We start from the raw sequence: 27287 nt of genomic DNA on the forward strand, positions 1-27287 counted from the left end.
AATGTTTAAAAACGCGAGGTGAGGCGCCGCCATCTTCAAAGACACCTCCAATGTAAACAAGATGGCAGCGCCCAGACTTATCAATTTCGCATTTTTTAAGTGCTTAAAATTAATTAATTATTTTCATCTCGAGTCACGAAATAAAATTAAATTTTATAGAAATTAAAACTGAAACTAAAACTATGCATTAGAAAATTAATCGAGCCCAAGAATTAGAAATTCTAACTCTGATGATAAGTAAAATGCCTAAGAAACCAATGATAAATTATCGACACAAAAATCCTTCTATTTTTAAATATGTGAAATACGTCGATATGAGAATATCCACGAATAAAACGCAATGAAACATGACTTTCTCTGGTCAAGGTCACCCCGAACTCCCGAAATAGCACTTGTTGTTTCTCCGATAAGAGAGGGTACCCGTTTACCAGTACTCAGCGCTCATTTGTGCTTACGTTTACCGCCGACTCCACATGTTCTCCGACCGTCTGGAATAGTAAACTTCGGGTAATAACAGTGAATAATTGAATTATGGAAAAACGAGCTGAGGCACTACTGGAGGACAATGAGGCTTCGCAATTATTTGGGATAATTGTTGCTATTTTTGCGGTCGTTTTGACAATCGGTAATTATGTACTTCCTTTATTTTTATAGATTTTCATGGGATAACCTCATCAGTTCGTTGTTTTTTTGTTGCTGAATGATAAATATTTATGAAAAAAAATTAATAGAAGAAAATCTAACGTTTTTTGCTAGGGAATCCTATTCTTTTTCGTCAATTTCTCTTGAAATTTCGCTTTTTTTCTGTGATTTTTTGCAAATATTTCGTAGAAATAACTATAAATTTTCATTTTTACATATGAGTTATTTGTTAAATTTTTTTTCCATAGAAATTTGGAAAAAAAAATAGATTTTTCAATGGAATTCTAAGAGATTTTCAGTAGATTTCAAATAGAATGTCAATAGAATTCGAAATTTCATATTGCATTTCATTTCATTGGAAATTTCATATTTCATTGAAAATTAAATAGAATTCCAAATTTTTTAGCTGCAGGAAACAAGAATTCTCCAACTTCTTCGAAATTTCACTGAATATTCCTTATTTCTATTCATTTTCATGGAATGATTGACCCGAAATTCACATATTCAATTGATTTTTCCATCAAACTATGAAATTTCCTGAAGTCCAGTGAATTAATTATTTTTGAATTCAATAAAAAAAATTATCATACAAAATAAAGCAACCTCACCCATTCATAACTCTATAAATATATTTAATTTCACCCCCAACATGTGCGTTTCCCACAAAAACATTAGTCACACCACAAAAACCTATCTAAATAAACCGTATGTCATTGTATTTACAGTAATTATAAAACATAATAAGAATGAGAAATAAAAAATACCTACAAAGTACATTATAATTATAAATATAATAAACGAATGGGTCCATCATGCCTCCGCGACACATGATAACATTATCATGCTATTAATACAAAAATAAATGCCTCAGGGCTTATCGATGGTATATCATTGCAGTTGCATTCATCGTATGGCAGAGGAAAAAATCTGTTGGTCGGAGTGTACTCATCACAGGTCTTTGTGATGCTGGAAAAACATTGTTGTATGCGCGATTGATTCATTCGCGTTTCATCGAAACGTACACATCTGCAAAAGAAAATGTGGATGATATCGAAATTAAAGACGTGAGTTGAATTATCAGTGTCAACTTCTTTGAATTTCGCATCTTTCTTTTTTTTAATGGAATAGTAATTTTAAAATCAAATAAACAATTTATTTGATTCAAATAGAGTTGATTTAATGCGAAGAAGGAATTCACAATTTAATTCACGAATTCTTTCATGCAAATTTCGTAGGAAATATTCAGAATAATTCTAATGTCTGGAGGATCACGAAATCAAAGGAGTGATGCATTTAAATAGGAAAACATCTTCATTTGGAATTTTTCCACTCATTTCATCAATATTTTCGCTAGAAATTGATAAATTCCCGAGTTCATTTCAATAAAATCGTTTCAATTATTTGAAATAACTGATTTATTCAATCCAAAGTAATTATTAAAATCAAATAAACAATTTATTTGAGTCAAATAGAGTTTATTTAATGCGAAGAAACCATTCACAATTTAATTCACGAATTCTTTCATGCAAATTCCATTGGAAATGTCCAGAACATTTAAATTTCTTTTTCAGAATTCCCTCAAAATTGTCGACATCCCCGGCCACGAGAGACTGAGATACAGAATTTTTGATAAATACAAATCATCAGCCAGAGGTCTAATCTTCGTGATCGACTCCGTGACTTTCCAAAAAGATATTCGTGATGTTGCAGAGTAAGTTGTGTCAAGAGAATAAATTCCGCAACTCTCCTCTGAATTTTTTAATAAAGAATGTTCAATACAAAATATTCTGTATGAAAAACCAGTGGAATTTGATTTTTTTCCATTGAGACATTGTCTATAGGAATTCCTCGACAAATTTGTTTCGTTCAGTTTTCCTTATTTCAAAAATTAAACGAAAAAACTTTGGAAAATACAAGAAAAATTGAATTCTATTGGTTTTTCTTAGAGGATATTTTCCATTGAACATTTCTATTGAAAAAAATATGCAGATGAACTGCGAATTTTTAAAATAGGATTTTCTAGCGAATTCTCTAGGTTTTTCTGTCAAATTTCCTTCATCCATTATTTTCTTCAGGTTCTTATACACTTTGCTCTGTGACTCGTCACTCCAGAAATCCCTCCCGATCCTCGTCCTCTGCAATAAACAAGACCAAGCATTGGCGAAGGGCTGCAAAGTCATCAGAAATCTCCTGGAGAAGGAGTTGAATCTCGTTCGTGTGACGAAGTCCAGTCAACTCGAGGCCACCGACGCATCCTCAACGAACACATTCCTCGGTAAAGAGGGGAAGGACTTTGAATTCGACGACGTGAGCATGAAAATTGAGTTCGCTGAGTGCAGTGCCTTCAGCAAAGAGTCCGAAACCTCGGCCGAGATTGAACAGCTGCAGGACTGGCTCGAGAAAATTTTGTGAAGAACAAAAAGGCTCAGGAAATATGAAAAAATCGAGTGGATGAATGCGTGAAACGAGAGTTTAACTGAAATGTCTCAAACTCTATAAAATTCTATTTTTTCTCCATTTCAAATATTTGGAAGCAATATTTTATAGAAGAAAATCAATAGATTTTTGTTCATAAAAATTCAAAGAGATGAATTTCCAAAGTTTTTTTAAAACGAAAAAATGGACTGATTAAAAATTTATGAAATTTAAGCTCAGGAATTTTTATTTTAAAAAATCTACAGGAAACTACAATATTTTCTCAAGATCCAGGACTACAGAGTGTTCAAAGCAATTATGTAAACCACCAAATGCTCAAAATAACGACATAAACCCTCAAAATGTGAACAACAACCAGAATTTCATAAAAATCTTCATATCTCTCTTTGTTTAACAATTCAAATTAGGCTTTATCAACCACCATTACAATCTCTAATTTATTTCGAATAGAGAAATGGAAGGGTATTTTTTTGTATATTTGTTCAACGATTATATCAAAAATAAAAATTTGTTCATCTTTTTTATCTCATTCTTAGTGAAAATTTTCCACAAAAAGTGCATGAAAAAGCTAGTGAATTCCCACACAAGACCCGTTTAATAAATTTTTCACGTTCCAACATTCAACTGAACTCAAAACATATAACAAAATTTAATAGAAAAATCTAACGAATTCGCTAGTCTATTCTATTGGATTTCTATAGAATTTCCTGGGCTCAAATTTTCCAAGTTTTTTTGTTTGATTTTCGTAATGAAGAGAAAAAAAACCTAGAGTTGAAAAAACTTGGAAAATGTGAACCGAGAAAATTCTACAAAAATACCTCAATTAAATTGTACATAAAAATCGAATTCTATTGACTATTCCTATAGAATATTCTCTATTAAACTTTTCCCCAGAATCGGCCAAAACCTAATAAAAAGTTCAATAGAAATCCACTGGAATTGTCTATCGAATTCGCTGTGATTTTCCCTTAAATTTTTTCGTGTACCAATTAAATTCATTTTTTATTGTTTTTGAATAAAAAAATTCTACATTTCAATTACCAAACGACCCATTCTAGGTTATGATCGTCCCCGGAGCCCCTTTCCTCCTTCACCGACAAACATCAACATTTCCTGAAACTATTCAACCAATTTCGAATGCCCATTCCCTTTCCCCAAGAGCCCAAAAAGAAACGAAAGGAAATTATCTCCCCCATCAATTGAATCCCTTCACAGCTGTTCCACGGCCTTCAGACCGCAAAATTCCGTTATATTCTCCAATCTTATCCACCGCTCTCCCTAATCAGTGACGGAGTCCTCCATTCCACCGCTGTCATCCGATCGCGAATGATATTTTTCGATTCCAATGGTAAACATTATGCAATAATTCAAGGAAATTTCGAAGCGTCAGTGGCATATGTTCCAGAGACAGCAGTGATAATTGCTATTGCCTCCACGTCTTCGGAATATCGTGAGTACAATCCCGAAAACATGGCGATTGGCCAAAATAATGGTATCGAATGCAGAACTTACACTTCTGATAATTTATCGAAGATAATTCATAAACTCGTTATTCCTCAGCGCGACGCACCAACACTTGATGACAGCGCGTGTATGTTTGGGGTCGATTGTCAAAGGTATCTTGGTGGAACGCAACATTATCTGTTTTTCAACAATCATGTCAACGACCAAGGCCTCGTCGAATGCTGCGTACAGCGTTGATCTGGGAGGTCAATACATCGTAATTTAAAATGGAGGGGCCATTCTTTTTATTCGCTTTCTTTGGGATTAATTGTTTTTCTTGAGGCTTGTACTGTGACGGATTTATCCAGGGAGAAAGAAATTATTTTTTCCGAATATTCATTGACTTGAGCGAAAATCCTCCAGCGATTAGGGGCGGGTGGGGTAAAATGGACACTTTAGACTTTTTTTTATTTATTCATAACTCAGAAACAGATTTATCAATTGAGCTCAGTTTAGGCTCGTCATAACGAGAAATAATTGTTCTTTGGATTGAAAACAAAAATTATTATATTTTATCAACATTTCAACCCCTCATTAACATTTTTAAAAAAAGTCAAAAGTGTCGGTTTTACCCCAACCTCTCCTATTCATTTTTCCTAAACTTTTTATTTCAGAAAATGAAGACTTTCGAGTGATTTTTTAATGGTAATAATTATTAGATTAGATTAGAAGCAATTTATTATTGCCTTGAGGTACAGAACTTCCCCGCAGGAAAACCAAAATATAAAATAATTATTCGAAATTAATTTTATGAATTATTTACATTATTATAACTTTGTTTTTTTGTTCATTTTCTATCGCAGAATAGTTTTCATTCGTAATTATTCCATTTTATTTCTATTTTATTCTCATTTTTTTATATTTTCTTCATATGTCTTGTATCTGCTGACCTCTTGTGTGAAAACAATGCATTCTTAATTTATTTTGTGCATGCTCAATTTATTTTGTCATGGATTCGTGTCTTCTGTTGGATTCGTGCCGCAATAAATAAATAAATAAATAAATAAAATGTATAGGCTGAGGGGAGAATAAAGAAATCACTTCTGCAACATCAAGGGAATCAATGAATTGAATTGAGTTTTTCTTCAGGAATGAGGATCAAATACAAGGACAAGTCTGAGACTTTTACCGAGGATCAGCTGGACTGCAAGGAGCCCTTTGGGCAGTTTAAGGCTTGGTTCGATGCTGCATGCAAATTACCCAGTATTCAAGAGCCTAATGCTATGGTTCTGGCGACTGCTACGAGGTACATGCACTGGGGAATATCATTTAGACACACGAAAAATTTTTTTACAAAAACAAAAAATCTAGCGAATTCTATAGAAAATTCTATTGCACTTCTATTGAATTTTTTCTTATTCTATTGAAGAACTCTGCAGGTTATCGACAGCACGGTTTTCAATAGAGAATGTTCAATAAAAAGTATTCTACGGAAAAAAATCAATAACATTCCGTATTTTTATGTTAACCCATTTTGTTAAGATATTCTCTATAGAAATTTCTCAGCCCTAACTTTTTGCGGATTTTTTAAATGGAAAGAGAAGATGAGTAGAGTTGGAAAAAGTTGGAAAAAAAACTTTCAAAAATTAATGGCGAGGAATTTCTATAGAAAATGTTTCAATAGAAAAAATTTCTATAGAAAAATGAAATTCTACTGATTTTTTTGTACAATAGTTTCCAGGGGACGTCTTCTATTGATAAGCGCGCAGTAAAAACTAATAGAATTCTCAATAGAAATCCAATAAAATTTTCTATAGCATTCGCTAGATATTTCTATAGAATTCGCTAGATATTTCAATGAATTTTTTTCGTTCGTGAAATCGTTTAGAGTATCCAACACAAAAGAAAATTAATCGGAAATGCTATAGAAAATTCTATTAAAAAATCCTATAGAAAATTCTATAATAAATTCTATAGGAGATCCTATCTGAAAAATCCTATAGATAATGCTCGAATTGACCATGGAAACTGCTATAGGAAATCCTATAGAATTTTTCCATACGTGTTTTGACATTTGTAACAAAAAAAATGCGTTGAACATCACGCGTTTTGTTCAGACGAATCACTCCGCCAATTTATTCTAGGGATGGAATTCCTTCAGCGAGACCAGTTCTCCTGAAAGGTTTCAGCACTCAAGGATTTAAATTCTACACAAATTACGAGAGCCGAAAGGGTCGTGAGTTGGTACGTGAAATGAGCGAATTCAATATAATCTAAAAATGCTGTATTATTACTTAAATTTACACTTCGAAGCTTGAAATGACTCTCTGAATGATCATTCCAGGCAGATAATCCCAATGCAGCTCTGGTATTCTTCTGGGAGCCTCTGAGACGAACGGTAACACGTCGTTATTTCCATATTTTATTTTTTATTTTTTTTATTCTTTTTTTTTTTCATAGAAATAATCTGAGAGTGTAATTCAAACAGAAATTCGAAATCTATTGACTTTTTCTTATTATTGTGTATCCAATAGAATCAGCGCAAAAAATAAATAGAATTTTTCAATAGAAATCCTGTAGAAACCCCAAAGAATTCCTATAGAATTCCAATAGAAGTTTCTAGCGAAATACGTCTTCTATTGAATTTTCTCATGCGTCTCCCAATGCAGCTCTGGTATTTTCCTGGGAGTCTCTGAGATGAAAAGTAACACGTCGTTATCCCCATATTTTATTTTTCATAAAAAAAAAAAATTTTGTTTTCATAGAAAAAATCTGAGAGTAAAATTCAATCAGAAATTCGAAATCTATTGACGTTTTCTTATTATTATATATCCAATAGAATCAGCGCAAAAAACAAATAGAATTTTCAATAAAACTCCAATAGAAATCCTATAGAATTTCTATAGAATTCCAATAGAATTTTCTAGTGAAATCCACTAGGTTTTCTATTTAATTTTTTCATGGGTGTGTTTTCATCTCAATGGTGTTAATTAATTTAAGAAAGGTCAGGGGATATTGGAGAAATAATTCCGACGTTGAATTTTCAGGTGCGCATTGAAGGGCGGGTCGAGAAAACCTCCGAGGAAGACTCGGACATATATTTCTCGACGAGACCATTCCCCAGTCAGATTGGGGCACACGCGAGTAAACAGAGTGCACCAATTGCTGGACGCGATACATTGATGATTAAGGAGAGGGAACTGCTCGCACAGTTTCCAGAGGGCAAAGTACCCAGACCTCCTTGCTGGTATGTGGAAATTTTTAAAGAGTTTTCGGGGAAATTAAAAAATTATTCACGAGAAAATTCAGTAGCGAAGCGGTAAAACCGAGTCTTTGACTATCGGTCAGTATTCGTTAAATATCTCGGAACCTGAGGCAAATACCAAAATTTTTGTTATAAACTTTTTTGTAGAGCGAATTGAGAGCTACAAAAAAGGTTGTTATGAAAATTTCGATATCTCCCTTAGATTCGGAGATAAACCGTTTTAGATCTTTGCTACTTAATTTGAAAGAAAGATTTTCTAACCATTTTTTTAATACTAGTTTTTAATTGAAAATAATTCATTATAATTAATTAACAGATAATTATTACAGATTAATTATTATTAATAATCAATTTATTAAGAATGGGAATTTCCGTAGAATTTCAATAGAATTTCAATGAATTTCGAGTAAAATGCCAATAGAAAGATTTAAGAAAAACATGTGCTGAGTTATAAATTAAATTTTACGTAATCTCTCATGTTTTAGGGGAGGTTTCATCGTCATTCCCAAGTCCGTGGAATTCTGGCAGGGCCAGAGTGATCGCCTCCACGACAGAATTCGCTTTCGTCGGCCCCATCCGAACGAAAAAATCGACAATATCCTAGTTCACCAGGGGGAGGACGGATGGGTCTTCGAGAGACTGTCGCCTTGAGCGCATTGTTCGCCTAGTTGAAATTTGTTATTAGTGGAATTTATTTATTTGTACGGGCAATAGCGAACAATCACTGCTTCAGTCTCGTTAACTTCAGTATCTCTCGTTGTAAGCCTAGAAAAAATTTTCGCTGGTGTTGATGATTAAAAGGTTTATGGGGATTATCGAAGGCAGGTGAAACATTATTTTTACCCTGTTCACTTGTCCACACGGTTTCAACATCGAATGCACCATCTTGCGAGATTAAATTCTCAAACTGGCGCATCCCTCCGCCAACTCCGAAGTAATATGTTTTTCCAGCTATGTACCTGGCAGAAATGGTTGGAATTGTTAGTGGAAGATGTTTCTACGTGAGAAGGAAATCTTTTTCAGTGATTAAAATTAAAGAGATATTCTTTGATAAAGATTTATAATTCATTAACAAGAAAAATATCCTCAATTAAAAAAATTCTCTATTTGTTATTTGAAAAAAAAAAATTATTCTTAATTCCTCAACAATAAAAAATTAAAGAGATGTTCTTGAATAAGGACTTTGATCTTCTCGAATAACAAATAACAAATCAACGACAAAAATATGCTCAATTAAAAAAATTTCTGTATTTTTAATTTAACAAAAAGTTATTCTCAATTAAAAAATGCATCTTTACCCAACGCCATCCTCCTTCAGACACCTCTTGAACACTTGATACAGCTTCTCATGATTCTCGGAATTGTAAATAGTCTCGCTGCTCAATATCACATCATACTTCCCCTCCTCGCGCGGAAATTTCTCGCAAAATAATTCCGTAAAAGCGGCCCAATCTCCGGAAAAAAATCTACAATTTTCTTTAAGCAAATCGCGGTCCTTCAGGTTCAGTAGAATATTTGGAATCGTCACTAACTGAATCACTTCGGAATTCTATAGCAACAAAAAAATCCTCTGAATGCAATCTCAATACTTTGAATATTTATTTAATAATACTCAGGAGAGGATACAAACGTAATCCTGGAAATGGGCGATAGCTCCTTTCAATAAAGTGATGATCCCAAGGACACCTGCGCCACAGCCTAGGTCAAGAACCTTTTTGCTCTTTAAATCAACTTTTTGAGTGATTAAGTATTGACTCAAGTCATTCGTGCATTCCCAGATTTTCAAACCACCTGTGAATTATTTCGATCGATTGATTTTTCATCAATATTATTCAGTATTAATTTACGTGTATTGTTTATTTATATTTATTACTGGAGGGATTCGCCCCTTGCTCGCTTCGCTCACCCACGGAGGGGGGGCTCCGCCCCCACCCCCCAATCTCCTTGAGTATATTTAGGTGTTCATATTATATAGAACAAAAAATTGATGGGGAGTAGAAAGATTCACCTCCTTTGAAAAATTGAGATTTCTATTATTTACAAAAGGCTTCAACCAAAGCCTTTTCTCGTGAGACTCGACCGATCATTTTCCCATTTATTAAACCCCAATATGACCCCCATATAATCCCCATATGAATCCTGAAAATTTCTGCGTTGTCTTAATTACAAAAAATATTAAATACAGAGACGTTTAGTGTTTATTTATATTTATTAATGAAGGGGTTCGCCCCTTGCTCGCTTCGCTCACCCACCGAGGGGGGCTCCGCCCCCCATTCGCTCCGCTCGCTCCGCCCAATCTCCTTGAGTATATTTAGGTGTTCGTATTATATAGAAGAAAACATTGATGGAGAACAGAATGCTTCACCTCCTTTGAAAAATGAGATTTTTATTATTTACAAAAGCCTTCAAAGAACGTCTTTTGTCGTGAGACTCGACCGATCATTTTCCCATTTATTAAACCCCAATATGACCCCCATATAATCCCCATATGAACCCTGAAAATTTCTGCGTTGTCTTAATTACAAAAAATATTAAATCCAGAGACGTTTAGTGTTTATTTATATTTATTACTGAAGGGGTTCGCCCCTTGCTCGTTTCGCTCACCCACCGAGGGGGGCTCCGCCCCCCGTTCGCTCCGCCCAATCTCCTTGAGTATATTTAGGTGTTCGTATTATATAGAAGAAAACATTGATGGAGAACAGAATAATTCACCTCCTTTGAAAAAATGAGATTTTTAATATTTACAAAAGGTTTCAAACAACGCCTTTTGTCGTGGGACTCAACCGTTCATTTTCCCATTTATTAGACCCCAATATGACCCCCATATAATCCCCATATGGACCCTGAAAATTTCTGCTTTGTCTCAATTACAAAAAATATTAAATAAAGAAACGTTTATTGTTTATTTATATTTATTACTGAAGGGGTTCGCCCCTTGCTCGCTTCGCTCACCCACCGAGGGGGGCTCCGCCCCCCATTCGCTCCGCTCGCTCCGCCCAATCTCCTTGAGTATATTTAGGTGTTCGTATTATATAGAAGAAAACATTGATGGAGAACAGAATGCTTCACCTCCTTTGAAAAATGAGATTTTTATGATTTACAAAAGGCTTCAAACAACGTCTTTTGTCGTGAGACTCAACCGTTCATTTTCCCATTTATTAAACCCCAATATGACTCTCACATAATCCCCATACAAAACAACAAACCGAAGTTATTCCGAAGCGGAAAAAGTTAAGAATCCAAGAAAGACGAAAAAAACTGACTCTACTAATTAATTGAATAGCTCGACTGGGTCATTTTCTCTGATTTTCCATCGCTTCAGCGTTCACATAATGGATTTCCCCAGAATCCCTCACAATCTTCAAATTATTCACGATCTACATTTCTTAAAATTTTCTGATTTCATTTTACCTTCGTAAATTGCGGGAAGTAAATCCGAATGTTGCATCTCAGCTTTAATAATATTTTCATGCTCATCACTTTCAAGATTGAAGGCCACATTATCCGAACGCACGAGCTTCAAATGAATACCACAGAATGCAGTATTTATCGTATCATCTTCCCCCGGTAACTCGGAAATTTTCTCTCCGGATATTTGAATTTCCCTGGCTGGGAACCAATCGAGTTTCGCGGTCTCGTTATTCCCCGTAGCTGAAACAACAATTACGTTTTTTGGCGGCAAATAATTGTTTAACCTTAAACCTGAGTAAAGTCTGATCTTTTTCGTTTCTCGGATGAGGACTCGAGGTACCTGCGGGTGAGTTATCGTCGGAGAATCCGAATTTGAACATGCTTCACTCGGATGATTTTCTGTTTTTTGAGGAAGAGGTGGACTTTGAGAAAACCGGAAATGTGAGGATAAATAAACACTAGCACGTGCACGTGGTCTTCGACTATGTTGATAAACTAGGGATCTACCTAATTCTCCGGGTTGTGTAATTTGATAATTTGCAATATTTATTTATAATATTAATTGGGGTAATTATGTCGTTTGGGAATCGTTTGCGATAATTTTTAAACATTAATTTATCATTTGGGAACTAATAGTTTATTTATAATTATTTTTTTTATGTTCAGGCTCGAAAAGATTTTATATTAGAAAAACCCGGTGAATAAAAAATTTTATTCAGTGATAGGCAAAATTGTAATGCAGAATTAAAATTATTTTATTACATATAAAATCAGGTATTGTACGATTTTTCAAATTTTATGATAGTTTTATTGTTAATTATCAACCAACGCTATCAATTTTTCAGATATTTTATAAATTAGTAATCAACTTCGCAAGAATGATGATTATTCGATTAATTGGAAAATCAAATTCAGATATTTAGAATTAATTGTTTAATTATAATTGGAAATTAAAAATTATTTTGAAATTTAAATAAAAATATAAGGTACTGTGATTAATCTACGGTAAACTTGTTTTAAAATTAGTTAGTAATAATTATTGCCGATCCCTGATTCTAATGGATTGTTATTGAGACATTTTCTATAGAAATTTCTCGACATGATTTTGTAAAGCTTTTTTCCCTTTATTTTTCTTCTCTTTTCATTTAAAAAAATCGAATAAAAGAAATTGAAAAATTAGAGCCGAAGAATTTCATATAAAATATCTCGTGAACTTCGATTCTATTGATTTTTATATAGATTATTTTCCATTGAGTATTCTTATTGAAAAATAAAAAATAGAATTCACTAAAAACTAATAGTATTTATTTATTAATTTTTTTTTTTAGTCTAGTAAATTCGTTAGGTTTCTTCATTAACTTAAAAGTTGGGAATCACTATGTTTATTAAATAAAAAAATATGCATAATGCAATATTAAACGATAATTGCCTCATTGTTATTCTATTGAAAATCACTCGCGAACCGCAAGAAAATTATCATAATTTCAGAGCTCCTAAAAAATTCATGAGTTGTTTATCTCTCCATGAATATGTATATCGTACGCATCACTTCAACGAAAGAAATCATACGTATTTTCATCGAAAAGCCGTGAATATCAAACAGCTGCAAAACATGCGACCGTTTTTTCAGAAAATTAACGAATGAAAAAAAAAGATTTTTTTCTTCATCTACCCCTTTTAAATCCTCCATCCGATCTCAGTGATTTGCTCTAACCGTTGCCCGGAGAAAATTTATTTCAAACTCAAATCTGAGAAAAAATCTCTCTCGGGCATTGGAAAAAATAGATTAGTTTCACTTCTTCCTTGAAGATCGAAAATCACACTGTTATGAAGCTGCAATTATTCCCTAACAACAGGAAGCAACTAAATGTGACCTTGGGCGCTCATTTTCCAGGTACTCGGAATATTCATATTCCTCGACTACTATAATTCTCCAGTAATATTTCATTTTTCCTGCTGCCGTGATTGTGAACTCAGCAATATTTTTATTCATTTGCAATGCAATATTAAAAATATGACATTGCAAATGAATAACAGTATTGCTGATACGAAAGATAGAATTAAGAAAAATGATAAAATTGCCCCTCAGGGATTTTCATAGAAAAATAATAGAAAAATTTAAGTTGAAATAGAAATTAAAATTAAAATTTTTACGTCACATTTTACATATTGCATTGCAAATGAATAAAATTCATTAAATTTCATATTTTTATTCTTTTTCAATATAATATATAAAAGATTACGCTGCAAATGAATGAAAAAATGAAATATTCCTCCAGAGATCAACAGATATTAATTTTAATTTCTATTTCAATTTAAATGTTTCTATTATTTTTGTATGAAAATCCCTGAGGAGCAATTTTATCATTTTTCTTAATTCTATTTTTCGTCTCGAATTACAAAATCGAAAATTAGAAAATTTCTAATTATCTTTCCTGAATAGATTGCTTTTCCAGAAAAATTGAGATATAAAAAAAAAAGAATTTTTTAACAAATTCTAAGCAATTTATAATCTAATCATCAAAATTCTTATTTTCCGAACCGATAAGATGATAACTCACATCAATGGTCTCGGTAGCTGGCCGAGCCAATCAATCTCATTTATCATCCCATTGACTTTTTCCTCCATTTGTTTTCCTACAATAGCAATATTTATTCACCACGAAAAAGCAAAAATTGTCAGTAGGACGCGGAAATCACAGTCACAAACATCAGTCTCGTTACGGTGAATTCCTGACACTCGGCGGGTCTGAAAGACTGCACGTGTTTGAGTCCGCGTTACAGAGTGGGAGTTGAACAGCCAAATCGCAACTCTGGGACTTCCCTGTGCAATCGCAATAATTTTTGCTTAAATACACAGGCGCTTGGGTGGTAGCTCAGTACTGAACAACGATTGTGATACCACCATGAGAACCGCAGTCCCTATTCTCCTGCAGATGTCGGTTATTTGTCTTCTGCGGAGGGCTGCACAGAGTCTTCCCGTTGATCCGAAAATTATTAGTTCTGGTATTTATTCACGAGCGATTCAAAAATCAACAGGAGATTTTTAAAAACTAGAACGAAATTCTGATTGTTTTTTACCAATTTTTATTGAAGATTTCGTAAACGATTGAAGGAAATGGATTCTTGTTTAACATTGACATTCTGCTCTTGAAATTTTTTCAGTTGAAAATTCTTGGGCATCAATTTTTGAAAATTTTCCGCTGGATTTTTCTCGTTTCTGATTAGAAAATTGATGGTGAAAAATGGAAAAATTCGTTAGGATCTATTGAGTTATTTATATCAAATATCTACTAAACATTGAACGCGAAAATTATTTAATTTTCATAGGAAAATTCTCTGACATTTCTCTGGAATTAAAAAAAAAAAAATTACAGTTTCGTATTTCTCTCCTGAAATTGTTTCTGTTCAAATTGTCGATCGGAAAAAGTTCGTCTTCTTGTTGAATATCAACGTTATAATCTATTGAGTTCTTTATATTAAAAATCTGCTATGAATTAAACGCAAAAATTATATAATTTTCAATAGAAGAGTTCCCAGTGAAATCCCCAATAAAATTCAAATAAAATTCAAATTCCCTAGATTTTCTATTGAATTCTCATCGAAATTGCAGACAATTTTATTGAAAATTCCCCCACATTTCCATTGGAATTCAAAAGAAAAAATTATAGCCTCTGATTTCTCCCTGCAAAATTATTTCTATTCAAATTTTTAAATAGAAAAACTTTCGTCATTTTGTTGAACACAAAAATTATAATCTGTTTAGTCATTCATATTAAATATCTGCTATAAATTAAACGTCAAAAATATATAATGTTCAATAGAAGAGTTTCCAATGAAATCTCCAATAAAATGTAAATAAAATTCAAATTCCCTAGATTTTCTATTGAATTCTCATTGAAATTGCAGAAAATTACATCTAATTTCTCCCTTAAAATTATTTCTGTTCAAATTTTTTAATAAAAAAACTTTTGTCATCTTGTTGAACACCAAAATGATCAATTATATATTAAAAACATCTGCTATAAATTGAACATCAAAAGTATATAATATTCAACACAAGAGATTTCTAATGAAATCTCCAATAGAATTTCAATAAAATTCAACTGCCCTAGATTTCCTACTGAATTCCTGTTGAAATTGCAGAGAATTCTATGGAGAATTCCCCGATATTTCCATTGGAATTCAAAAGAAAAAATTACAGCCTCCAATTTCTCCGTTAAAATTACTTCCATTCAAACATTTAAAGAGAAAAAATTCGCGATCTCTCGCCCATTTCCCAAAAATTGAGCGGCCCAGTCCCCTCGGCTGAATAAATTCTTCATCAATTAAATTGCAGGAGCCACTTGTCCGCGAATAATAACCCGCAGAGAGTGGAACGCGAGAAACGTGAGTGGTCTCGAGCCCCTGTGGACCACGCCAATCCCTTACGTAGTAGTTCATCACGGTGGGATACTCCACTACTGCTACGATCAGCCGGAATGCTCGGCTATCGTGCGATCGTACCAGGACCTCCACATAGACAAGAACCACTGGCTGGACATTGGATACCATTTCGTCATAGGGGAGGACAGCAACGTCTACGAGGGACGGGGTTGGGACTACGTCGGGGCTCACGCACCGGGATACAATTCCCAGAGTATTGGAGTATCAGTTATCGGCGATTTCTCTCGTACGTGAATTTAATATCACGAGTGAACACAACGCGAACGACGAAAATCATATTATAAAATCATAGAAAAATTTGGCGAATTTGGTAGAAAATTCTATTGGATTTCTATTGAATTTTTCAGATGTTCAATGGAAAATATTCTATAGACAAAAACAACTTATTTTATTTAAATAATTTTTATAGAAATTATTTGTTGATCTTTTTTAAAGAATATAGGAAAATACAGGGGGAAAACTTGGAAAATTCACGTCGAAGAATTAATTGCTATGGAAAATGTCTCAATTGAGAGATGAAATGTCTATTATTTTTTTATGTAAAGTAGTTTTACTAATTTTTATAAAAAAGAAATTCAACAGAATTTTATGTCAAATGGCTTAGGTTTTTCTATGAATTTTTTCGTGCGTCATTGTTGACGAGAAAATTGTGAATACTTTCCTAGAGAAATTCAATTTTATTAACAATTATTTTTATTTGCTTTTGAATTTTTACTTTTTACGCATTTTTTTCTATTCGATTCTCATTTATATTTTTTTCATATATTTTTTTTTTTTTTTCATACATAAATTTCCAAAAATTCATGTAGAAAAATTCCTTCAGAAAACGTTTCAACAGAAAGATGAATGTCACTGATTTTTAAAAAATAGTTTTTATTATGTTGCATAAAAAACGCGAAGTAAAGCTGTAGAATTCTTTAATAGAAATTCAATAGAATTTTCTATCGAATGCGTTAGATTTTTCTATAAAATTTTTCGCGCGTCAATTATTGAATTATTGAAGAGCAAATTGTGAATAATTTCCTAAAGAATTTAAATTTGATCAACAATTCATTTCATTCGATCCTAAATTTAGATTTTTTTTTGTAATTTTATTAACAATTAATTTGTTTTTGAATTTTTACTTTTAATTCAATTTTTTTTTCTATTCAAATCTCATTCATTCCTTCATTCCCTCATTTATTTACTCATTCATATTTTTCAATCATTCCCTAGGGAATTAAAATTTCATTGCCAACTGGTTTTATTTATTTTTAAATTTTTACCTTTTATGCAATTTTGTTTCTGTTCAATTCTCATTTATTCATTCATTCACTCATTCATTTCCTTATTCATATTTTTTTACTTCTATTCAATTTTCCATAGATCAATTTCCAAAAACAAAAACTTGAGGTAAAATAGTTTTTTCCGATTGAAAACGATTTTTCTTGTAGATTTCCTCCCGAATGACGGAGCTCTCAAAGCCTTAGACGAACTAATTGCGTGTGGAGTGGCGTTAGGAAAAATAAGTCCGGACTATCGAGTAATAGGCCACCGTCAGGTCCGAGACACTGTGTGTCCCGGCGAGACATTCTACAAGTACGTCATGAAGATGCCGAGGTGGACGGCGGATCCCATTCCAGTTTGCATGTCGAACTGTGCAACGAACACGAGTAGTCACAGTGCTGATGGGCTGAGACATCCGTCTAACGATAGCCACAATGTTGTCACGTTGGTGTGATTTACCAACTCCAAGAATGCATAATAAGCTAGACCACATACATGTCATATTTATTCATGCTAAAGTCGAGTAGAGATTATTACATGCGTCAGTGGAACGTTTCATAAATCATCGGATCGATCCATTCCTGTTATTTAATTGTCTTCGTGTGCGAATAAATGGAGGTGACATTCAGAATTCAGAGACTTTTTTCGTTTTATTTAATTGTTTAATTATTTGAATGGTAAAAATCGGGTGAAAAGCCTAAAAAAATTGGAATATCTATTTTAAATTTGTTCTTTAATTTAAAAAATTAAATAGATTCTGATTTTTTTGGTGAAACTTGTAATCCTGAAATTTTTATTTGTTAAAATGAAATTGTACACGAGGGAATGTTTGTCATTCACTGTTTTCCGTGTTATTTAATTGTTTAATTATTTGAATGTCAAAAATCGGGTAAAAAGCCTAAAAAAAAATAATTTTCAATTCTTAAAAAATTATTTTTTCAATTGAAAAAAATTGTTCATGTATAATTTCCATTCGAATTCAATTGAATGAAGTTAAAAAACTATTTGGGGTTTTTTCAATGTTAAAAAATCGTATGAAAAGCCTCAAAAAATTGGAATATTTAATAGAACTTCAATTTCGAATATTTTTAATTTGTTCTTTAGTTAAAAAAATTGAATAGATCCTTTTTTTTTGTGAAACTTGTACTCTTCAAATTGTTATCTGATAAAATTAAATTGTACACGAGTAAATGAAATTGAAATTGCTTAATCAACGACTTTTAATTTCCTGTAATTCCATACCGGGTATTGATTAGCGATATCGGATAATTTCTTGGTGATACTTCATGGTTGATCGAGTCTAATGGTGTCACGAAATAAAATTACGGAGGGGAACCCCGGAGTGACGCAGCAGATAAATATCACGCGCACAAAACGGGTCAATATTTTTGTGCTGGCGTTAGTATCTCGCTCCTCGTCGAAGATGAAAGTTCTCGTGGCGATTGTTTCGGTAAATCTTGCGTTAATAGCATGGACGTGTCCGGCGGCTGGGTCCAGTGGTATTTACAACTTATATTCATTATATTTGTTATTTTATCTCGTTGAAAAAATTATTTTCCCATTACGTTTATTTTTAATTGTGGTGAAAGTCAAAATAAATTAATTCCAAAGAATTATTGGTTAGAAGGGTAATTTTTGTGATTATTTCAAACACACGTTTTACGTTTTTTGTGTTATATCAACCCATTATAATCCAAAAAGATCACAATGAGTCAAAAATATAAAAAATTCTACTTGTTCAATTTTAGTTTCTCTTTTTTTTATTTTAAAAAAATATGATGTTCGATATATTCTTGTAACATTTTGGAAAATTTTTTAATCACACTTTTATCACATAAAAATGGTAGATGACTACATGCCACTGTTTTGAAAATTGAGATACCTAGCTATCACTTCCCATGAGGAGTTAGTGTTTTGTTATCCACCATGGAAAATGACAGCTAATAGATAATTTGCCACAGCGAATCAGATATTTGTAATTTCCACTTTTTTCAACTCATTCTGAAGCTCAATTAAAAACGCTCTTTGAAAAAGTCCAGAATTTTTTCTATTTTTTTTTTATCATTCTATCATAATTTTTGGGACTTTCTACATGATGTACCACTCAATTGACAATTTTGGATTACGAAAGATGAAAAAAATCCAGATAACATTCGAAAGATAGTACACCCGAGCCTTAAATTTATCATTTCATATGTAATTTCATAAATTACGTAAAATGTATAAATTGCATAATTTTTTTTCCCCCATTTCTTATATTACATTTCGCCTCCACCCTCTAATTTCATACACAGAAGATGACTCCTCAGTTTCTCCGACAATCGTAAGTAGAGCGCAATGGGGCGCAAGAGCCCCGAACAAAACACCTGAAGGACTCGGAATAAATCCACCCCCATTCGTCGTAATCCACCACTCTGACTCGAACGGGTGCACCTCGCAAGCGATATGTCAGGCACGCGTCCGTTCATTCCAGGTAATTAATCAAACAGTCAAAGTAATAAATAATGTGGTAGTTTGTCCCGATCCAATGTGACGGCATTTCAGTATTTTTTTAGTCCTGAGGCGCCTCGAAGTCGAATGAATTTCGCCAGAAGCTGATAAGACTTGTTTGATAAATTAAGTAAATAGTTTTGTACTTTAAACTTTCATCGTGTACAGTCGAGCACTAAAGTTCGTAAACAGAATACATTGAATGCAAGTTCAGATTGTTCACGAACTTTAGTGGTCGACTGTATACTGTTAGAAATTTTTTGAAAAATTTCACAGCTTGATTTAATTTTCAGTGGAACATGAATATTAAATTCAGAAATTTCATAGAATAATTGAACTGAAAAATCAAGTATTTTATCAATTTTTAGATCATTTGAACAGAAAATCAATGGAATATTTGATTTTTCAGTGACAAGATTGCCTGAAATTTCAGTGGAACTTGAAGACAATAAAAATTTCCGGAATTACGCACGAAAAATTCAGACGAAAATTTTCAAAATTGTATTCAACTCAATCGAATGCTATGATTCAATGAGGTGAACTAGTGGATCTATTCAAAATTTTTCGTGAAGTCAATTGAAAAAAAAATCGAGCGGTCAAGCCCTCGCAGAAATAACAATTCATTTATTTTATGCATAAATTTCGTTTCTGAATATTCTCTCATGAATTTTCGAAAAACGCCTCTAGAATTTTTTCACACATGAATACCTCAACACCAGACTTGAAAAAGAGGTCGTGGAATACACGTACTCACTGAAAATTAATTTGAGCGCGCCTAAACCGACTCCCCCCGGTGGCTTGATAGCCTCGAGTTTCAAGTAAGCCAGGGGCAAATGTTATGATAATAGTCATCGTCAGAGAGTGACCCCTCCAATCGATGCAGCAGGGCGATAGTGCATCGACGATATATTATACCTCTACACTGAGAGAAAAACGACAGTTCTCGAACAAGTCTTACTTGCGCCAAGAAAATAGTTTTTTTAAAAATCGTCAAAAAAGGATTTTTTGTGCCAAACATGCAGAGAGTGCACCGGAATGAAAAATTTTTGTCGCAAAAATGGATTTAGTAGTTGAAAAAAAATTGCATTCTCTGTACACGCAAGAAATGTCATTTCTAGCACTACTCCTTCGTTATTCGATACTCCCATACGTATTTTGCTCCCGAAAAATCTTTGTTTTATGCGGAACAAGGGGTAGTACACGGAGAGAAATATTCAAGAAAAATTACGGAACATTTCACGTAATCCGCAAGCGAGAATCGTTTTCAGTGAATTTCTATAGGAATATAAGAGAATAAATCTGAAACGTTCAGTAAATTTTCGGGTCTGTCACCGAAAAAATACGAAAAAGTCACGTAATTTTTCTGGAAGTTGTAAAATCTAACAGAAACTTCAAGACTTATTATGCCTCAGAACATGAAAATTCTTGGATGTTTAAGAATTTTTACAACAAGTTCCGGAAAAATTACGGAACGTGTTGTTAAAATCTCCCCCTCACGGTGACTCATGGCTAGCCGTGAGAGATCGGACGGATGAGTAATTTTTACGGAAAAGATCGTAGAATTTACGTGACGATTGACACTTTTTATTGAATTTTACTTTGCTCCCAGATTACGTTTCGAAACGTAATTTTTACGTCTTTTTTCTGGTAATTTTTATTGAATATTTCTCTCCGTGTAGTTTTTCGTTTCTAATAATCACAGACAACAAATGAACCCTTAAATGAAACAATCCTATTTTACTAAACATGAAAGAAACGTGAAGTTGTTTTATATCGAAATATCTCGAAACTGCCTGACCGCTAATCCTTAATTCTGATTGGTCAATATGTGACACGAAGTTATTCACAAAAAAAAACACGTGGCATTTTCAAATTCTTCAGAGGTAATTTTTTTTTCACGTCATATATATATATATATATATTTCACATGTATATATATTATCGGTGAAATTAATAAATTCTGTGTTTTTATGGAGACCGATTATTTTTAAGAATTGAATATAATTAATTGAAAATGAAAAATTCTTTATAGATTCTTTTACTCTACTTCGCTTCAATCATTAGTCGAATTCTCTTTGATTCATTATCAATATTCATAAGGTATTCATGAGAAAATGAAACTTAATGAATTCCATTTCTTCATTTCAACAAATGAATAGATCAGCGCGCGCATAGATCTTATAATAATAATATGATAGCAATCTTGTAACTTAGGGATAAAATATTTGTTGATAAATTTTCCTCTATGAGATATTTTCATCCTGAAAAGGCACCGTCTGGTGTGAATTATCCGAACCAAACAAATTAGTTTTTGGCAATTTTCAACTAGTTATTCTGTTGACCCAAACAAGACTTGTTTGACAATGTGTTTGTTTTTCACTCAGTGTATGTAAAACGCAATGTTATTCCATTCCAGAATTACCACATGGACCACAATGGCTGGGACGACATCGGGTACAATTTCCTGGTAGGGGAGGACGGCAATGTCTATGAGGGACGGGGGTGGGGGATAAGAGGGGCGCATTCGCCGAACTACAACGCGAAGAGTTTGGGAATTTGTTTCATTGGAAATTTCGAATGTGAGTTCACAATTCATCTTTTGTCGCACGAGTTAACTTTTGAGAAATGATTTTTTTTTTGAGATAGTATAAAATCGTAGAGGGTGTTATTTTTTTATGGAGTGCTGTGGAATAATCACGAACGAAGAAAATTGAGAGGAAAACCTAGCGAATTCGTTAGAAAATCCTGTGAGATTCTATTGAGAAACTTCAAGACCTATCTTTGTGTTTTGGTTCAACAGACATGTTCAATGGAAAATATTCTACAATTTATTCTATTGAGATATTTTCTATAGAAACTCCTCGGCTCAAATTTTCATTTCTTTTCCTATTAAAGGATTTTAGTGAATAAAAAAACTGAAAATTCATGTCGAGGAATTTTCAATGGGCTAATAGAATGGGCCAAAAACGAATAGAATATTCAATAGAATTTTCTACCGAATTCCCCAGGTTTTTCTATGAATTTTTTTCGTCATGATATTACAGTGTAAAATTATTTATTTATTATTGCATAACCAATTTTTTTTTATAATAGTGTAATAATTACACTATTATAAAAAAATATTTAGTTATGAAATAATGTTGTGAACTTAAAAAAATCTGAGCAATATTTTTCCATTCAATTCTTGACATTTCAGCTCGCGAACCCCAACCTGCAGCAATCAAAGCTGCCGAAGACCTGCTGGGATTCGGTGTTGCGAATGGAACAATCAAGAGTGACTACACTCTACTAGGACATCGTCAAACGAAATCCACAACTTGTCCCGGTGATGAATTGTACGAGTTGATCCAAACTTGGCCGCATTGGAAAAGAATATGATTTTTTACAAAAAAACATATTTTTACTAAAAAACATTTGAAACTAATTTAAGCAATAAACTAAACTAAACTAAAGTAAACTAAACTATTATTATTCATTTTAATTAGTATTTTTTTTCAACACCGAATCAAATATATTTCTTCTTCCGAAAAAGTGTTTCGTTTTTTTTAGACTCTTTAAATCAACATGACGTGGTATTCATTAGTTTTTTAAAATTATTTTTATCGATTCTGTGTAATTCATCATGAACATTCGCAGAAAATATCAATACGATCGTTCCCAGTAATGAACACGTTTAAAAAAAATTAAAAATGTAAACAAGACTATTCAAGACTTATTAACCCGTGTGAATGCACGTGATCCGATAGTGGCGGTGGAAAGATTGTTTATTCACTAAACTAAACTAAAGTAAACTAAACTATTATTATTCATTTTAATTAGTATTTTTTTTTAACACCGCATGAAATATATTTCTTCTTCCGAAAAAGTGTTTCATTTTTTTTAGACTCTTTAAATCAACATGACGTGGTATTCATTAGTGTTTTAAAGTTATTTTTATCGATTCAGTGTAATTCATCATGAACATTCGCAGAAAATATCGATACGATCGTTTCCAGTAATGAACACATTTAAAAAAAATTAAAAATGTAAACAAGACTATTTAAGACTCATTAACCCGTGTGAATGCACGTGATCCGATAGTGGCGGTGGAAAGATCGTTTATTCACTCGATGATTACATGATACAGGAGCAGTTAATTATGACACTTATAGCTAGGAATTTATAAATAAATTGTAACTAGTTTGTTCACAGCAATATCGTAACTATCGCTTTCGCTCCTCACGCAGATGTCTATTTGGGAGAAGCGCTGGTCCTTTAAATCTATTCCGTAGTCTCGTATCTATTGGGAGGATTAAAAATATTTGATTGTTACTGTTTAATTCTGTTGAAAGTATAAAGTAATTAAAAAGAAGAACTGAAAAGTTCTTTTTAATTTTTATTAAATTAAATTTTCATTCTATGGTAAATTATGACTATTTTCAGTCTATTTTGTTAAGAAAAATCTTGAGAGAATAATTCATAGAAGTAAAAAAAAGTCTATCGACTGTTTTCCATCGATTTTTCTATTAAAAAATCGCGATTTCAAGAGAATTTCGATGAATTTTCAATAAAATTCAATAAAATTTCCCTAGATTTTTCAATTAATTTTTTTCCACGAATTGTTCAATTTTTTTAAGACCCATTATGAACCCCCAGTCCTTTTGTTTGCCTCTTAAATAGATAATTCATAGTGATGAATGAAATAAACTCCCACCTCAATAGGAATTTGTCGTCCGAAATGTTCATTTAACTCGGGAATGCACACACGAGTGCCGTAAGGAATTTCGGGGATCATGTCCATGGCTGCGGTCACATATTCACACCGTCCGTCCAGAAAATCCTACAAAAATGGGAAACAATCCTCACGAAAGGCTCTAGAGACTCAAAAAATATTGAACCCATATTTTAAAATTTTTCAAAATAAAAAAAAAATACCTGCAGATTTCTCAGTTTTTTTCCTCTCACATCCAGATAATCGTATTCGTTGTCACTCTCGTAATCAGGAAAATACGCAGTCAAAGAGACGTTATAGTGGGCATGACCGACGCATTTTAAATCCGTTCTGTTCGCATTTCTTTCTGTTGAATCGATTAATTACACGTCATCAATCAAATGCAGAGCAGACGGAGTTCCAATTATTTTCAGATCTATTCATTAATAGTCTTTATTCAAGAATATACTGTCACCCCCAGCCCCTCAATTTTTCAAAAATAAATGAATGGTTACAAAAATAGTTGGAACACATTTTTTTATTCCCAAGTGTTTCGAGTCCTCAGCTGAATAAATAATGCACGTACCATTGGCGTTGACAAAAATAAAACACGCTAAGAATATCAGGTACAGTTCCATGTTCGCGTCCTGTCTCGTCCACGACTGAGCAAAACTCTTCAACAACAACGAAATATGCGCCCGCAGGAGCTGACATCTGCGAAAATCGCGACATTTCGTAATGCAAAAAGGGGAACCGAAGTGCCGGGCATCGATGAAGGGTGACGAAATCGAAAATAATCGACGACTCGGTGGAATTTAACGATTATGCGACACACTTAGTCGGACCTTAGGCTGTAGTTCTGTGTACGAAATGGGGTCAATGAATTATTCCTTCGATTTGTCCAATGTCGCCCTCACGGAGAGGTCACTTAATATGTGGATTACGGATAATAATGACGGTTTTATAATTATTGGGTGGATTAAGTATTCCTTCAAAGGAGTATTTGAGATAATAATGGGGATGTTTAACCCTGAAAAATAAAAATTAAAAAAACATTTTGCCCCAACGGTCGATGATATGTTATGAAAATTAATTCTATGAAATGAAGAAGTGTGAGAGAATTTCAGAAAAAAATAGAACGCATTTGATTTTTTATGGAATTCATTCTATTGATATTTTTACTACAGAAATTCCTGGGCATAAATTTCATAATTATTTTCACTGGTTTATTTGGAGTAAATTGATGAGTTGATGTGGATGTCTTGTAATAAAGCTTTTATTCGAACTTAAAGTTGATTATTCATATTTTTATTGAAAGGAATGAATCAATTTTTGTTAAAATGAATTACTGGATGCAAATGGATTTTTTGAATGTTCTCTCGTATTGAAAAAATTTCATAGAAAAATATAATTCTGTAGTTTTTCTATAGAATTCTATAGAATTCATTCTATTGATTTTTGTAGTGCTTGTAGAATTCTATATAATTAATGCTATTGATGTTTCTATTAAACTCTATAGAATTTTATAGACAAATCAATAGAATCAATTCTATAAAATTCTATAGAGTTATAGAATTATTGAGTCTAAAATTGTTGATTAAAATTGGTTTTATTGTCTAAAATTATTGAGTTTAAAATTGTTAAATTATTAAGTCTAGAATTGTTGATTCTATCGAGTTATAGATTTATTGAGTTTTATAGAAACATCAACAGCCTAAATTCTATAGAATTCTGTAGAAAAACCCAACAAAATTAGATTTTTCTACACAAATTATAGAACATTAATTCTATAGAATTTTATAGATAAATCAATAGAATGAATTCTATAAGATTCTATAGAGTTCATTTTCTATAGATCACTTCAATAGAATCGGCCAAAAACTAAATAGAAAGTTCACTAGAAATCCAACAGAATCTAGCAAATTCGCTATAGGTATCTCGCTATATTCGCTATAGGGTTTTCTATTAAATTTTTTCGTGCGTGCCCTCATCATTGAAAATAGGAATAAAAATCAAACTTCGCCATAAAAATTTCAAACAACAGAATCTACCCCCTACCCATAATTTTCAAAGCACCTAGACATTCCAAATGTCACAAGCTCTCATGCACACCCAACAATGTATAATCCAACGAATATTTCACGTGAGTACAGTAGCAGAGAAGGTTGTTTTCAACCATTCAGGATCTTGAATAATTGACGAGCAACACAACTACTAGGCCACGTGTAATGCCACTGCTGCAGTGACACTGCAACGACAGTCCTCAGAGGCCGCGGGTAGTGGACGGAAAACATCAAGTCTCATGGTGCACTGAATTCCGCCCAAACAATTTCCCATTTAATAAACTCCCCTCAATCAGTCCTAATTTGACCGAAAATTCGCCCCAACATTTTTCGTCAATTCCCAGAACCGCATATTCTCCATGAATTGTGCATTCAAAAATATAAAATGTAAATAGTGTAAACTCTGGAGTCACCGATAAGCAAAAAAAACTGAAATCAATATCTCGGATAAATATCGTGTTTGTTTCAACAGTTCCGAGAACATGAAATAAACAAGTGGGAAAGGTGTTTGTGTCCGTGCGGATGAGAATTCAAAAGTTGATACATGCGTTCCGCGTATTGTTCGTTGAATATAGTTTGAGGAAAGGGGTGTGGACATAGTAGGGGTAGGTGAGGAGGTGGCGTTCGTCTATCACGCCGCCTATCCATTCCATTCCCGACGCTTCTTCACGTCGGACTGGGCAGGGCGGTCGATCGAAACCGGTGGCATTGCTACACATTCGATAAGATCAATCGAATGTCTCGATTGTCCATTGGTAACCGGCACACAAGGTATTTTCTTTGAGAGGTTGGTGTTCTCGTCTGCACGTTTGCGATCACCATAAGTGCACATCGGACACACTATTTGACGGGTTCGAATGAATTTTGATGAACTGGAGATGTGAGGGTTTATGGAAATTACATTTGTTGCTTTTTCCCGTTTCTATAGAATTCAATAGAATTATGTGGCGGATTTTATAGAGGCATAGGGAATTGTTTGAACAATTTTAATTCATTTTGATGAATTGTATGAGAAGAATTCTTATGGAAATTCTATTGATCGAATTCTATTGATTTTTTCTTCAGAAAATTTTTATAGAACATTAAAAATTGTCATTTTGATTAAACTTTCTGCAGCGTATCCGCACGTTTGTTC

The 27287-nt window shown here is 33.0% G+C and overlaps 5 protein-coding genes and 1 long non-coding RNA gene across 8 annotated transcripts; 3 read left to right on the top strand and 3 right to left on the bottom strand.

Moving 5' to 3' along the window:
- The first annotated feature begins 422 nt into the window (after positions 1-422).
- LOC107044920 (signal recognition particle receptor subunit beta) lies at positions 423-3211 on the top strand. Its single transcript, XM_015267000.2, has 4 exons — positions 423-625; positions 1540-1706; positions 2214-2353; positions 2718-3211. The coding sequence occupies exons 1-4, from the start codon at positions 532-534 to the stop codon at positions 3052-3054; spliced, it is 738 nt and encodes a 245-aa protein (XP_015122486.1). The 5' UTR covers positions 423-531; the 3' UTR covers positions 3055-3211.
- Positions 1338-4779, bottom strand: LOC107044956. The gene is made up of 2 exons (XR_001461392.2): positions 4591-4779; positions 1338-1668 (listed from the first exon to the last, which is right to left on the bottom strand). It is a non-coding gene; the product is annotated as an uncharacterized LOC107044956 (long non-coding RNA).
- Positions 4158-8606, top strand: LOC107044895 (pyridoxine-5'-phosphate oxidase). Of its 3 annotated transcripts, XM_015266988.2 has the most exons (8): positions 4158-4528; positions 4639-4694; positions 5196-5226; positions 5671-5827; positions 6666-6765; positions 6866-6919; positions 7569-7768; positions 8272-8606. In XM_015266988.2, exons 4-8 carry the CDS (start codon positions 5673-5675, stop codon positions 8435-8437), a joined length of 675 nt encoding a protein of 224 aa, XP_015122474.1. In that variant the 5' UTR covers positions 4158-4528; positions 4639-4694; positions 5196-5226; positions 5671-5672; the 3' UTR covers positions 8438-8606. The 3 variants fall into 3 exon arrangements, with proteins under 3 accessions (XP_015122474.1, XP_015122450.1, XP_015122466.1); XM_015266964.2 differs by lacking the exon at positions 5196-5226 and having other exon boundaries at positions 4639-4787; XM_015266980.2 differs by lacking the exon at positions 5196-5226.
- On the bottom strand, positions 8157-11671 carry LOC107044887 (histidine protein methyltransferase 1 homolog). Its single transcript, XM_015266952.2, has 6 exons — positions 11538-11671; positions 11198-11437; positions 9417-9577; positions 9085-9335; positions 8630-8745; positions 8157-8551 (listed from the first exon to the last, which is right to left on the bottom strand). Exons 1-6 carry the CDS (start codon positions 11575-11577, stop codon positions 8508-8510), a joined length of 852 nt encoding a protein of 283 aa, XP_015122438.1. The 5' UTR covers positions 11578-11671; the 3' UTR covers positions 8157-8507.
- A 2197-nt stretch (positions 11672-13868) lies between these two features.
- LOC107044927 lies at positions 13869-22851 on the top strand. The gene is made up of 7 exons (XM_015267013.2): positions 13869-14203; positions 15537-15869; positions 17077-17359; positions 18209-18408; positions 19204-19382; positions 21816-21978; positions 22596-22851. The coding sequence occupies exons 1-7, from the start codon at positions 14104-14106 to the stop codon at positions 22775-22777; spliced, it is 1440 nt and encodes a 479-aa protein (XP_015122499.2). The 5' UTR covers positions 13869-14103; the 3' UTR covers positions 22778-22851.
- A 628-nt stretch (positions 22852-23479) lies between these two features.
- On the bottom strand, positions 23480-24746 carry LOC107044946. The gene is made up of 4 exons (XM_015267034.2): positions 24676-24746; positions 24314-24456; positions 24093-24218; positions 23480-23678 (listed from the first exon to the last, which is right to left on the bottom strand). Exons 1-4 carry the CDS (start codon positions 24725-24727, stop codon positions 23559-23561), a joined length of 441 nt encoding a protein of 146 aa, XP_015122520.1. The 5' UTR covers positions 24728-24746; the 3' UTR covers positions 23480-23558.
- Between the last annotated feature and the right edge of the window lie 2541 nt (positions 24747-27287).

The sequence above is a fragment of the Diachasma alloeum genome, unplaced genomic scaffold, assembly GCF_001412515.2.
Source record: "Diachasma alloeum isolate Michigan unplaced genomic scaffold, Dall2.0 Dall_scaffold_00180, whole genome shotgun sequence".
In the NCBI taxonomy this organism is placed as follows: Eukaryota; Metazoa; Arthropoda; class Insecta; order Hymenoptera; family Braconidae; genus Diachasma; species Diachasma alloeum.